Raw genomic sequence first — 15,578 nt, 5'->3', positions numbered from 1 at the left:
GCCTGTATGTCAAGAGTATGTCCAGCAATGGCATGGCCTCGTGGCTCTTGGCATGGAGCTGGACAGTTTAACATCTGTGGCAGAGCGAAGGGCGCTCAGCAGGCTCCTATCAATTATGGAGAATCCACTTTATCCACTAAATAGTATCATCTCCAGACAGAAGAGCAGCTTCAGCGACAGACTGCTGTCACTGTCCTGCTCCACTGACAGATTGAGGAGATCATTCCTCCCCCAAACTATGCGACTCTTTAATTCCACCCGGGGGGGTAAACGTTAATATTTAACATTATACATAGTTATTGTCTATTTTTCACCTGCATTATTATCATTCTTTAATATTATTTATTGTATCAGTATGCTGCTGCTGAAGAATGTGAATTTCCCATTGGGATTAATAAAGTATCTATCTATCTCTTGACTGGCATCTAATGCTGCTGGGATAATCATACATTTGAAAAAGCACTTTCAAAACATAATGGATGAATAAACTCACTATGTTACAATGTGTTATTTATCAGAAAAGTCTTGAGAGTATGTTGTCATGTTTATCTTCATACCATTGCTAAAGGTTTTAGACAGCTAACAAAGATTATAAATGAGGATGTGTTAATGTTTGGAAATGCACAATCTGGGAGACACCTGAAAATGTTCTTACATAATTTTAAGTAGAAAAAAGAGCAAAACATCCTTGACAATATATAAAAAAAAGGAAAAGGTGACCAGAATTGTTTCACTCATGGGCAATCAATAGCAAAATAATGTGAAAGAGTGTAGTTAAGAGTGAAAACTAGAAAAGATAAATGAAAAGTCACAAAGCTGGAAAGCAAAATTTAAAACAAATCTATCTGATGTAGCTAGCAGAAACATTATGCATACTTACAAGTGGAATACATTATATAGGTTGAATATACCAACATATTTAAAATGCTACTGAAGCATACTTCTCATAATTTTCTGTGCTTTAATAGCAAATATATTTTAACAATTTTTTTTGTAAAAAATATGAAATATTACGACTTAAAATTATTTGGTCTAAAATTGAACAATTAATCTATTCAACTGTAACTACACTAATTTTGTATTATTTATCATGTGTTTCATTGAGGAAAAACAATTAACGCACACCTTCTGTCATCACAGCTGACATGTTCTTAGGATTAGCACCCTTTAAGTCATTAACTGAAGGTGCCATGTCCAAAGTAAGAAACATTTATTTTTTATTTTTTTTTTAACAAAAGAGTAAGTACCATAAACATTAGTCATCCTGGTAGTTTAAAAATGTTATACAATGTAATGAATGTTTCTTTGTAATTACAAATAACTTCTGCATCTACTGTGTCTGAAAATTTTGAACTTCAAAGACTCAATGCTCAAGCTGTGTATTTAACTCAAGATTCATAAAAGTTATAAAAGTCTTTCAAAAGTTTGTATGTCAAAGTTTGTGAATTTCCCAGTATTGGACTTGCATTTTTTCTGGTATCAACTGTAAATGTTTTGAAACTGGAATTTCTGGAACTAATCAAAAACAATCAGTTCTTAAAACTAATTAGTACAAGTTGCCCACAACACCTCAGAAGCATCGGTCCATTAATTTTCAACTGTTCTCAAAATTTTTTACTACATACACACAGAGACAAGGACATGCATACTTAAACTAGAGCAAGTGCTTTCTCAGTATTAACATATAATTCTACATGAAAGAGTAAAAAATACATCCCAAACAGAAACCGATTGTTTGTACAGTGAACAACAGTGCTACTCATGGAGGAGACAGACAATATGATCAAGGTCATGGATGTAGTATTCATCCTAGAAATTGAAATGTGACAATCCATGAAATCTCCAGGACTGGATGAGATATTATGGAGAAGGAGATATGTAGAGCACTCTTTTAGAAATCACCCAGGAAAAGATTTGTAAAAATAGCTAGACAACTGCAAACACTAATTCCATTCAATAAGTCGTCTAAGGAAAAAAAATGTAAATAATGCATACTGTATATGTCTTGTAATATGCACAAGAGCAGAAAAACGAGATCCTGTAAGGTAGCCAGCAAGTACTATAAGGCAAATAATTTTTGAGTATACACACAAAATGTACAATTACAGAGCAAAAACATGTATGTAGTACATGGATTTTTAAAAGCATTTGGCAAGCTTCCACTTAAGAGATTAATGCGTATCGTAATCAGTGATCAGTGGGTACCTCTCATTTCTGGAAATAGTCTTAGAATATGAGTAAAGTGCAGCCTAGAAAGCAAAGTACAAAAGTGGAGTATACATACTGAAATTATCTATACCGGTGAAATCAAACAGGACTAGCTAAAATTAACAAAGCACTATAAAAATATAGAACAATTTAATAAAGTATAAAAATGGGCCGACTCCCAACAGATGGTAGGTGTGAAATGTTGAATCCCTACATGGAGAGAGACAGAATGTACGCTATAGGTACAAGTTATGAAAACAACTTATGCTAAGGCAAACCAAGATCTTCAAGACAATGGTGAAGGCAAAAGAGTAAACAAATTGATTATTACACACTATGGTAAACAATGTATTTTAAGTTCCCATAAGTTATATATGGCACTATTGAGACACTCTCTTTAATATTTTAAGAACAGCAATACAGAACATTCCACCCCTAAATGAAAGAGACTAACAGACTATTTTTTGGTCAAGCTTTTTAAATATTGAAGAATTAGTCAAAACATAATCCAACCTGCAGATAAACACTACTATTTTTTAAAGGGAGGGTTGAAGGTACTTCTTCACACACTGCTGTGACATTATGACTTCCATGAACCACCCATCTGACTGCAGCACACTTTAAAGACTTGGATCATTCTCCCATTAGTGAACAAGCAAGTAACTCTGCCCAGTCTAGATTCAAGCTTACTGAACCCAGTACTCAAGGCATATTTATTTTTCAGTACCTGATTTCACGTGACCTTTCTTACTTTTACCCATAAAATGCTTCTTATTTAATTATTTTTTTTGACACTTTTAGATCTAAATATGGTTTAATGAGATTGAAAATCTATATGAAGAGCCATACACATTGCTCCTGCAATTTTCATTTTTAGAGGCACAGACTGCATAAGGGATATTGTCTATAGTCACACTGAACAAATTATAGAAAATCAGCTTTAAAAAAATGCTTTACAAATTACCACTCAAAACAAAAGCAAGTGCAAATCTCAGTATTAGCAGCAAGAAAATTGAGTTTATTGAATGCTTATGCCAGATACAAAACCGTCTTTATTAAGCCAGACCTGTATTAGATGAAAACTGTTCTTCATATGACATTAACTGAATAAAATAATAAAACTAAAAACATTTACATTTGCTTCAGGGCTAAACAACAGTTCTACAACATAATTACATCCCTGTAAACAAACATTAATGTCCAATGTTATTACTTTAGACAAAAATTGAAGGCTGTTAAGTGTTTCTGCACTTTGGTGTCTAACTCCTGCAAATACTGGTAACCAAACGATGCAGGATTCCAAAGATGGCAACATTTTGGTAAATAATGGGCACAGACCATTGCAACAAAATGCTATATCAATGACAAACATGGGGCACATTTCCATAATATTAATAAAATAAAACAATGAAAAGCTTAAAATGTACAGAAGGGACGGCAGGCAATAGCAGCCATACATTTTCAGCAAATTTCCACCATGAAATTAATAACTGTTTTTGAAAACGGAGCAAATGCTTAAAGAAGTCTGTCTCTAAGTCACTGCCATTATCATGTGGAAATCAGAATATATTGTACATCTCAATCATTGTGTGTAAAATGCAAAGAGCTAAGCAAGCAGGTTGTTAATTACAGGACCACAATGTTTTTAAACTCCAAAATAAAACATTTATGCAAAATTGTATTATAAAGAGACTTCTTATACATTATTCCACATTTTTAAGTGCTTGCCTGGCAAACAGACATGTTTAAATGCAAATAAATGCTCCAATTTTAATCATTGTGCTTTCATTTTAAGCAACAGTCTCTGCATTTAAGTACTTTTAAACACTGGTAAAGTATTATATTTGCAAATTAATAGATCCAGACATGCCATTACAGGGGGACTGGTTTGCTTCTGATCAATAAACTGGTTCATGCAACTAAAAATAAGGAAAGACTCCACACAACTTGCCTTGTAGTCTTTCGTTTATCATAATACAATTACATAAAAAAACTGAGTGTTTAAACATTACATTTATGTGCCTTTTCACCAAGCATAAAATTTGGAATGTTGGATTAGGATGTTCACTCAATTTGATAAAACACCTGTCACAGCACTACTTCAAAGTGTTTTACAAAGCAAACTGAAATGTTGCAATCATTATTCAAGATTGATGGTGCAACATGTTTTATTCAAAGCAGAATAAGAGAATAAAAACCAAGCATCTTTGGTTGCTACCATAGTTTCGGTTTTCGGTATTTTTGTAAGTTTTCCCACTTTTTAGGGCCAGGGTGAGGATGGGAATATGTAGAACATTTTTACCTGGCATCTGAAGGCAGATATTTTGGAAGATACTGCTTCAAGAAGAAATAAATGCATTTTCTTTAAATTTACAACTTACGGGTCACTTGATGTGCCTGAAACTGAAGGGTACAGAAGGATTCTATCTGCATATCCTTATGATAAGTTCCTTTCATTGTGTTAACACTGAGATCAACAATAAAAAGAGCAAATATTCTACTCTAAAACAGCTAGGATGACACACCTCAACTGGTTAGTTTAACTTGTCTCACAATTAGAAAAGCTACAATTGCAGACAAAGTGGCAAAGTGGTTAGCACTGCTGCCTCATAGATCCCGCTTCCTAGGATCAAATCTCATAACCAGTCACCAGCTCTAAGGAGTTTGCATGTTCTCCCCGTGTCTACATGGGTTCTTCTCTGGGTACTTCCATTTTCTTCCCACGTCTTCAAAAGATGTGCATGTAAGGTTATTGGCGATTCAAAATTGGCCCCGTATGAGTGTGGGTGTGTGCATGAGTGGACCCTTAATTAAATTAGGCAGGTTAGAGAATGTTGTGTTATAAATGCAGGTAGCTGCACTGGAATAACTACTTACAGTGACTTTACCTTCTAACATGTTTCTTCTGATGACAAATAATCCAAAATATATTAAACTTAGCAAAACTAATAGTGACTTGCAAATCCTGTAATATAAACAAAAAAATTGCAGAAATTATTTCATAATGCATATATGTTTGAAAAATAAAAAGTTAAAAAGATGTTCACTTTAGTAGGCAACTATGAGTTGCCAGGATTAGGTCTTTAAAGAGTCTTATTTTAAGAGTATTATTTTACTTTTTCTTGCTGACATTTTTTAAGTTTCCTTTTTGGCAGACCATTAAAAGCTAGCTTTATTTTCATATTTATAAGCTTTCTGGTTTAACTCAAAATATTCAAACCAAGATGAAAAGTAACATGTTAGAAGTCTACTTAATGATTCTTACCAGGTGCCAATGCTGATTTTTGCTAGTGAATTTTGAAATGCTGCCACCATAACAATAACAGGCAGTATGCCCAATGATACGTTCAAAATAATTCACCTAGGCAACAGCTTTACAAAAGCATTCTTACAAATTTGCAGACTGGTGTCATAAACAAAAAATAAATAAAAAAGAAATGAATAATACATAAAAGTGACTGCTTGTACAACAGTGCATAACTGAAACAAGCACCTGGTATGACACACTGTGTCAGGCACTTGTAGCCACAGAAGAAAATTACCTCCCCCTTATTAGCTGATTGGCCTTCCAGTGACAACAATATTTCATAAACCTGAACTAAAATGCAACTGTCCATTTTCTGTTTTGTATAGGACCAATCACACCTTGTTAGTATTACATACTGCAACAATTTGATGATATTTACATAAACCACAAAATTCTACTTTCATTGACCATCCATATTTTCTTGTCCTTCTGACCATCAATTTCATACATACCATTATTCAAGCCACTATTTTCAAGTTAGTGTCATGAGGATACTGGAGACTCAAGACGAATTAATGCAGCTAATTCATTACAATGCAAAATAAAAAAAGGTCTAATTTATATATAAATACATTTTCCATAAGCCGTTTATTTCTTTACATTTACCTGGCTATCATGTTTCTTTTTTAGTTTCTTTAAAACAGTCAGGTCTTTTTTGCCATCATAATGGTTTACATTTATTCTTCCACAAGGCCCATTGCACAAACATAAAATCACCAGTTTTCTGAGTGCGGCAGATGAAGTAGAGGAAGTACGTGGGTGTTTTGCTACCTTACAGTGGCGGCATAAAATATATGCCACAAGACATGTTAAACATAATTGATGCCTTTTAAGTCAGCTCAATCCCTCAAATGTAGCCTTTGCAAAAATAAAAAATAAAATAAAAAATATATATATAACATCTGCTTTCTTGGAGGAAGTCTGTTCTTTTTTAAACTGGTGATTAAAGTTATATTTTGGTTCAGTCCTTTTTATCGTTTCCCATGGGAAGCAGACACCTTCAGGCTTCATTGTCTGCTTGGGAAGTGTTGTTGGTTGTAACCATGGAATCTGGCTTCCGGGTCATTCTGTCCAACTCTGCTTGAACATCAGTCAAAACTGGCTTCTGTCCTTCAAACAGAAAAAACAGAAAGTAAAAGAAAAAGTAATTTATGTACCCAGAACATTAGGATGAGATTTCAGAGTGTATGGAATAGCATACATAAAATTAAGGCGGCATTCTTAACTTACTCTAATACACCAGACTGTACTAAGCGTGAGGTCTGTGAATGAGAATGAAAGAAACCATCCTAGAGTAGCTATAAGGGAGAACAGCATGGCATTCTGAAACTTGTTTAATCCAGTTCAAGGTTGTGGTTGGCTACATTTACATTTATTTGCCTAGTCGACATTTTTATCCAAAGTAACTTACAAAAACAAAGTACATAATCATAATCAGGTGGAGCCTATCCTTGCTGTACAAGACAAAAGGCAGATAGCAAACCTATATGCCCATAAATTACAGGGCCCCTTTACATTCACCATACACACACCATCACTACACTAAAGAGGGCCAGTTTAAGGTTGCCAACTAACCTAATTTACATGTCTTCGGGGATGTCGGAGGAAACCCCCACACACAAGGAGAATGTTTAAATGCCACACTGACAATAATGTGCAGGCAGCATTCAAACACAGTGAACTAGATAAACCTGGTACACGAGAGAGCTGCCCTACTGTGTCACAAATGAATGAAAATGTTTAGTCACTTATGGGTTAAAATAAAGATCATTAATGATACAGATTTAATTAAAAAAAAAAAAAAAAAAGACCAAATGGTAATCTCAGCAGAAGACTTGAATGTTAATGCAACTTTTGCTGATTATGAACAGTTACATGCAATAACTCAAATTGATATTAATTAAGGCAATGTTGAAAAATGTTCCAAAAACAGACCCATTCTCAACTTTCCATAGTCTAAAGTAGTTTGTCCTAAAATCGGGTTTGGCCTGTAATATATATACACAACACACACAGTATATATACAGTACACACATCCAAAAAGGTATACTAATCTGATTTAACCTGAAAATAGAGTATAAAATTGTAAAATGTTCTAGGCTACACTAATAGTAAAATTTAAAAATACACTTGCAAATGGTAGCATGTTTATGTTTTAGTGCTATGCAGATAAATACTGTGCACCAGTTCTCCAGATGGTGTTGAACAGCTTGGTCTGCCTATAACTGCAACCATTTAAAGTCATGTGGACAAATCAGTAAGCCTGTCTACAATTTTCCTTAGGTAATTAACATTGGGTATGTAACCTGATCCTCAGAATCAGGAAATGCCTACAATGTCCAAGGCTAAGTTATATTTCACAGAGAACTGTTAAATAGCCATTTAAGGATGTATAAAGAGATCCTGCAAAAAGACTGACTGCAATCTTCAATTGTCTCTTGAAAAAGAATTACATAAACCTGCAGCTAAATAAGTGATGTTAATAAGAACAGAGCAATATGTGGATTTAGTAAAAGTAAACATATCATATCACACTCATACCTGCTTTTTTGGCAGAGCTTTGAACACCTCCAGCACTGGGACTACCAGGGGTGCCTGTTTTTTTACTCAACAGGCTGTTAAAAAAGTTTGCCAAAACACCCTCATTCGCTGCAGCTCCTGTAGTAAATAAAAAGCAAACTCAATTTTATTATTAAGTCTTCAGTTATGCCTGTATAATTACAATCACCATCTATCAAGATAATAATAATACATTTTATGTATATAGCACCCTTGTACACAAACACCACTAACAAAAGTGGAGACCCACTATTAACCTTCTCCAAAAATATGGACTTGTACAGTAATATCCATAGTACATTTACTCTGATTAAATCTTGGGTCTTGCTCCATCTTCCAAATATGTACTTACAGGTTACCAAATGTTGCTATATAGTAAGCATGCTGTTTCATGGCACAAAGAACTAAAAAGAGGTCATCATCAGAGATGGAGCCCAGCTTTGAAATGTAAAGCCTCATCCATAAACTGGATGGCACAAATAATAGCATTACTAGAGGACCCACAGCTGCTAGTAATGAAAATCTGTGGTACTGGCAGTCAATGGAACAAGCAGTGTTTGTTCAGAGGACAAGCTGTGGAAAAGCCGAGAGACAGGTAATGAAATTATTCAAAATATGATGTTATGAAGTATTAAAATATTAATTAATGGAAGCGGTTCTCAGACATTACTTAAGCTGGCTGCATGCAAAATAGTAAGAATTCCGGTTACTAGTGACAATAAGACAAAAATATCTTGTCTAATATTGTTTTCATAGAGAGAATGGTTATAAATGAAAACAGGTTCCCATAAGCACACACTATTGTCAACAGCAGTTAGAGAAGATTAGCTTGCCTAACAAGAGAAACATCAGGATGGTACAAGGTTGGTTTTACATGTTAACCCTTGATCATTTTCAGTCATCAGATGAAATGCAACCTTATTCAACAAAGAGTGAAGATTACAAAAGTTTGAGGTTTTTATTGAAGATTTTGGCTCAAAAGAATAATACTTGGGCCAGTGTCGTATAACTCATCTTTTAGTCGTGGGTCACGTTAAGACTTGCTGACTGCAGTTTCTAATCTAGTCACCAGATCATGTTGGTTTACACAACTGAAATCACTAAACATGTCTTATTTACCAACTTGTGTGCTCACAGCCAAGCATGCCAGTGCTGTACAAGGGTTAACAGTTACAGTGAGTTCAGTTGAAGTCTCAAAAGCAGGAGACGTTGGGCAGACAATCTTCGTTTCTGTTTGTGAGGTCCAAAACACATGCATTTCTTCATTCCTCGTCAAGAAATATGTATTGTACTTCCTGAAGAGCATTAATTGGTTGTCAGCTCTCTAAACACACAAGCCCACACCTACAACTAAATGCAAAATCAATTCTGTTTGATTCTGTTGGTGCAAGTCGTTGCTAGCTGGAGTAAGTCATTGGGCGTGTCACATTGCGCATCTGGCTTCGCAGGAGTGCCATACCAACTACCTTTGACTCACTAAATGAATGCTATGACTGAAAATCAATAGAAAAGTCACATAATGTGACATAGCCTTTACTTAACTAACTATTATAGGAGCATATGCTAAAGAAGTGTTCTACTCAGTGAGGGAAACATTCTCAGTAAGCCACTCCCAGTGCCTACAGTGCCATTGTTGTTCTTTTCCTAAACTGCTTTTGTAAGTGATATAAAACTAAACCATTTGGGAAGATATGAAACGTCATTTCTGGAGGGAAATTTACCATTTTGCATCTGATGCTAACATTCAGAAAATTTGTTAGCTTAACTTTAAGAGGTCAGGGATGTCAGTATTATGAACTTTTCACTGCCACGTTCCTTTCATAAAAGTAACATAATATGCCTGATGTGATTGGCATTTTATTCTGGCCTTTTGTCATCACCAATAAGTTTAGAATATGCAAGTACAGTATAGTATAGTTTTTTTCAATTGTTAAGAGGCAATACTGAATTTGTTTACTCAAATCTCCTCACAGAGTTGCCACAACGTCAGTTTATGTGGGCTAAACTCTGAATCAGTACTCACTGTTTTCATACAAAATGCAGTCGATTACGTTTTCAGAGGCCATTTTGCACATGCTTATATAATGCTATCAATACTATTAAAAAGCCATTCAAGCCTGAATGAGAACAGTTTGCTAAATCACTATCAAGGCATTTATAAAATATATTGTAAACACCACATAATATAAAATAAATGGCAGTTAAAATGAGATCAAGCACAGTAGGTCTGTGTCAACTGTGTACCTAACTTGGTGTTTTTAAGTAAATTGATCTCATTATCGTCTATATATTTGGAATGACTGCTGTTTAAAAAACAGGGACCAAGCAATACAACAATAAAAAAGAATTGTGGCAGGAAGAGGAAAGGAAGAGGCCAACAAAGGAAATGAACACCAAGGGCAGTGGCCACAGATGAAATAATGGTTATAGTTATTGACCATGTAATCAATCATAGACTCTCTCTTACATTGAGGCAGGGAAATCTGCAGAATGCTGAAGTTGCATCAACCATGAGAATATTCCACCAAACCAGCAGGTAGGATGCAAGCTTCAGCAGTGTCAGAACTGCTCATTACAGTATGTACTATACACAGTACAATTACATACATTGAGTATTGATTTTCTCCCTTAGGATCCAAAGATTATCTCACAAAACATCTGCCATTGTTGACATGGTCACTGATGACATTGCTATACGACTCCGTAAAATCCGGGACATAGTTCTAGCAAACAACAAAGAATCTGTCAACATGACAAGTGTCAGCATGACAGCAATTGCCAGAGTACTACAAATGCATAAACTGACCATGAAGGGCCTTATACACTGTCCCATTTGAGAGGAATAGTGTAGATGTGAAGGAACTCTGATACCAATATGTCCAGGTAAACTGTCTTTTCAAAATAACACTATTGTATTTTGTTCTTTAGTGATTGTGGCATTAAAGCTTAAACATTATGAATAAAGTAGTCCATGATACAAAACCAGTCCCAAGCCCAGCTACCCTGCCACTGAACAAGACCCTTGTACACCAGAGTTGCTCCAGAGGGATTATGCCTCTAATTGATCAACTCTCCACAGGTATGAGTAAGGCTGTCTTCCCTACAGGTTCCGTACAAATGTCTGAATTCCAGCATACCAAACACAGCTATCTATACAGTAATTAGATTAGATAAACTTTATTAATCTCAAGGAGAAATTCACATGCATACAGCAGCAGAAACATACAAGGATACAGACTCACACGACAAATAATACAGCCAATCAATCAATATATGCTACTGTAATGTAATATAATCCTTACAATGTGGTACCTTGTGTTTTTCCTGTTAGAGGGTCATGGAGTGAGAGGCTATGCAAACAGCTCATGTGTTCAGCTTTCTGGATGAAGCTGGGTGTAACCTGGTAAAACAATGGCAGTGAGGACAAAATATTGTAGGGCAAAGAGTAACTATACAATTTCCAGGACAGAGAGGGGCCAACAGCACAAAGTGAGCGGCAATATGCAATGATGCTGTTGTGACACACAAACGAGTCTTTGGCCCATAAAACACAGAGTGCCTCATTTTGTTCCTCAATGAACACTACAAGATACTGGTAACAGAGGATGAGAGAGGGCAGGTGAGCACCAATACATCAATATTTGTTGTGGTGTGGGATAACGTGGCATTCCACTACTCAACTGCAGACACAGAGTGGTCTGTAGCACACCCAAGGATGACATCATTGTTTCTGCCACAACACCCCCCCCCCCCTTCCTGAACCCCACTGAGGAATTCTTTTCTGCGTGGAGGTGGAAGGTTTCTGACAACCACCCACATGTTCACATGTCCTCACTGGATGCCAAGATATTATACCAGAGCAATGCCGAGGATGGATCAGGCATGCCAAAAGATACTACCCTAGATGAACTGCTACAGAGGACATCATATGTGACGCTGATGAGAACCTGTGGCCGAAACCAGAGGACAGGATGGATAACAGCATTACAGTATGACATACAGTATTGTTTTGTTACAGTTGTGGACCAACAGCAAGTGTGTGTGAGTATATTTTGTTTCTATAGTATTTACTGGACTGCTACATTTTTTTTTCTTGATTTTGTTTCCAATACAAATGACTATTCTGTAACTACAGTAGGCCACAACCAGCAATAAAGACTATGACATATACTGCTGCAACACAAACATCTGAAGTTAAAACATAGCTTATATTTTAAATAATTATTCTGTTTCCAAAAATATATTTTTGTTTCTTCCTCTTCTTCTTTGCAAGAACTATGTGATCTAGGAGAACTCTACATGAAGTCATTATAGATTTTAACAAATTAAAAAAGGCCTTTTTTTTTTTTTTTTTAATAAGAAATTCTCGTCAAACTCTGAAAAAGCTTTGGGTAAATCCTCACTGAAACAAAATATGTTTTTTTTCCTTCAAATTTCTAACTATCAGAAAAATAATAAAGATTTTTCCTAGAAAAAAATATGACTGACTCTTGATTACACAGTTCAAAATGATGATGTTGTCCCATATACAGTAGAGTATAGGTTTTGGATAATCCTGGCGGATGAATGATTTACAATTTGTAACTAAACTGCTTCATATTTTGCAGACATTAATGAACATATCTTGACTAATGATTTAATTCCATTCATTATCTCATATTTTGTTTGGGGCTTGGCAATACCTCAAATTTTTGATTCAGTTCAATTTTTAGCAAATATCACTACGCAAAAGCCAACATCGAGATGTTCAGCACTTTTAAAATTTTTTCACAACTTATTCTAAACATTAAATAAAATCCAAAAAATCTCTAGCAATCTTTCTAAGTGTGTCTATGCCCATGCAGCCTGGCAGTGCTGAGATAGTAACAAATAGAAAGAATCAGAAGAGGAAGCTGTAATAAGCTCATAAGTTTAATATGTCACTGTGCTCTGCACAAAAAACTATTTTATAAATACAATACAATACAGTTGATTTTTGTATAGCCCAAAATCACACAGGAAGTGCCGCAATGGGCTTTAACAGGCCCTGCCTCCACTCACATGTACAGCTAACACAAGGCCAGATTTAGCACATAGAGGCTCATCTTTTAGAACTGCTAGGCAAGCATTAGAAGACAAGAAAGGGACAACTACAAAAATGGACACTGCACTATTTCTGTGTGACAGAGTCAGCATGATATTGGATCTTCTTTTCCTTGTTTGGAACGGCATGATTTACTTAAGTAGGGGCCTGCACATAGAGAAAGGGTATAAAACCTTGGAACATTGCCCTGCACACATTTGAAGCCAATGGAGAGATGGGAGATAACGTCATCCAATCCTGAAAATCCTTCCAACGCAGCGACAAAAATGGCAGACTCTACACAAAGATCTTGTCATGGCTTCCCGTCTGTTATGCAGCGTAAATCGTCATTAAAGAAAGCGAAGTTATTTTCTCTTTTGTGATTTCCTACTGCCGTATCACTAAGGGAGGGATATCGCCTCTTCATAATATATCTATTTAGGTTCATGTTACTTAAGACACCGCAATTACAAAAGAACTTATTCCATGCAGGGAATTCCAATATAGCGCCCCCTATAGGAAAACAGAAGCGTTTTGAACAGGTAGGTTTAGCACTGCTGTTTGGAAATGTTTTTATTTTCTTAGGGTGACAGGTCAAGCAATACAACATCTAAAGGTAAAAAGTTACTGAATGTGAAGAGGCCATCCTAGCACATGCGGCACCTGCACCAGAACAGATTCTCAGCACTCCGCAGCGCGCCTGTGGAAACTGAGAATAAGAAAGTGCTCATAATTGGCGATTCCATAGTGCGGAATGTTAGAATTCCAAACTATGTTAAACCAGCAGTTCATGTTAAGTGCCTCACAGGGGCCAAGATTTCTGGCATAGAGGCCGCATTGGACTGTGTCGCCGACGATGAAGTATCTACCTTATTGCTGCATGTCGGCACTAATGATATTTATTCACAGCAATCTGAGGTATTAAAGAGGAACTTCATCTCTCTTTGCATCAAAGCTAAAAGAAAATGTCGGAATTTAGTTGTATCTGGCCCCATACCAAGATTATATAGAGGGGATGTGATTTATAGCAGATTGCATTCCCTTCACTGCTGGCTAGAAACCTGGTGTGCAAACAAAAGCATAGCGTTTGTGAACAATTGGGATGATTTTTGGGAAAGGCCTGGATTTTTCAGAAGAGATGGTCTTCATCCTAACTGGAGGGGATCTTATGTATTATCCCAAAATATGGAAGCAAAACTGCCTGGTTGACTGATTAGAGCACCATCCAGGCCGCAGTCATGTGATCTTAAATCACAGGCTGTTGTTTATCCCACCTGTTACTTTCCTGAAGCTGTTACCCATAATCCTTGTCTTGGGTCATCCAGTAAATTTAGTCTTGATACAAACCTTAAATTAATTGATAACCAAAAAATAAGGTGTATAATTAGACCAAGGGATACAACCAGACCCTCCACCAGGGGCATCTGTAATAGAAATTTACTACAAATTAAAACAAAAAGTATATCACCAGTTCAGAAAGAAGCATACAGTTTTAAATGCTGCTTATTGAACATTCGCTCTCTAGGCACTAAAGCTGTTTTGGTAAATGATATTATATTAAGTACAAAATCTGATCTGTGTCTTCTCACCGAAACCTGGCTTAGTAAATGTGACACTGTCCTCCTAGCTGAGGCGTCACCAGATGGCTACTCGTTCCTTCATAAGTCTAGAGATTCAGGTTGAGGAGGAGGCCTTGGAATAATTCATTGTAACAAAATGCAAATCACTTCTAAAAATTTAGGCAACTTTACATCCTTTGAAGCATTCATTTTAAATATTAAAACAGATTCCAACACAATTATAGTGCTAGTCTATAGACCACCAGGGCCGTATTCATTGTTCATGTCTGAATTTAGCAACCTTTTTTCTGACTTGGCTATAAATTATGATCACGTAGTACTGATGGGAGATTTTAATGTACACATTGATGTGGAAACTGACACTTTTAGCAAATGTTTTACTCATTTGTTAAATTCAGTAGGATTTTGTCAGAATGTCAAAGGTCCAACTCATAATCATAACCACACATTAGATTTAATTATAACTTACAAAGTTGAAATTCAAAATTTAATTATTACTCCATTAAATGAAGTTATTTCCGATCACTACTTAATTACATTTGATTTAGTCCTGCCCTTGCCAACACACTCCCAGATTAAAACAAAGACCGTGCGACATCTAGATTGTAATTCTGCTTCAAAATTTATAGATACTTTGAGTAAGTCAAGTGTAATTGTGGAAAACCATTTAGATCAGTTAATATCAAATGTAAACACGGAAAACAATTTAGATGAGCTAACATCACATTATAATGTGACCTTGAGAGATGCTCTGGACACAGTGGCTCCCCTTAAAACAAAAGTGATCAAAGCACATAGAAACTCTCCCTGGTTTAATGAAAACACTCGAGCTCTTAAATTAGAGTGTCGAAAACTGGAACGC

General features: G+C 35.8%; 1 protein-coding gene across 3 annotated transcripts in view; it reads right to left on the bottom strand.

Annotated features, from left to right (window-relative positions):
* Positions 1–3,205: 3,205 nt before the first annotated feature.
* The window catches only part of dync1li2 (dynein, cytoplasmic 1, light intermediate chain 2), a 76,882-nt gene continuing 64,509 nt past the window's right edge, over positions 3,206–15,578 (bottom strand). The window contains exons 12-13 of one of the 3 annotated variants that reach the window (XM_051932155.1): positions 8,051–8,173; positions 3,206–6,620 (exon numbers count right to left, since the gene is read on the bottom strand). In XM_051932155.1, the coding sequence (XP_051788115.1) occupies positions 6,604–6,620; positions 8,051–8,173 (140 nt within the window). In that variant the 3' untranslated portion in view covers positions 3,206–6,603. Of the gene's footprint in view, positions 6,626–8,050; positions 8,174–15,578 lie in introns of all 3 variants that reach the window. The other 2 variants (XM_028809626.2, XM_028809627.2) reach the window with 2 other exon arrangements.

Source organism: Erpetoichthys calabaricus, chromosome 9, assembly GCF_900747795.2.
Source record: "Erpetoichthys calabaricus chromosome 9, fErpCal1.3, whole genome shotgun sequence".
NCBI lineage: Eukaryota > Metazoa > Chordata > Cladistia > Polypteriformes > Polypteridae > Erpetoichthys > Erpetoichthys calabaricus.
This window is presented reverse-complemented; position numbering and strand designations above follow the sequence as displayed.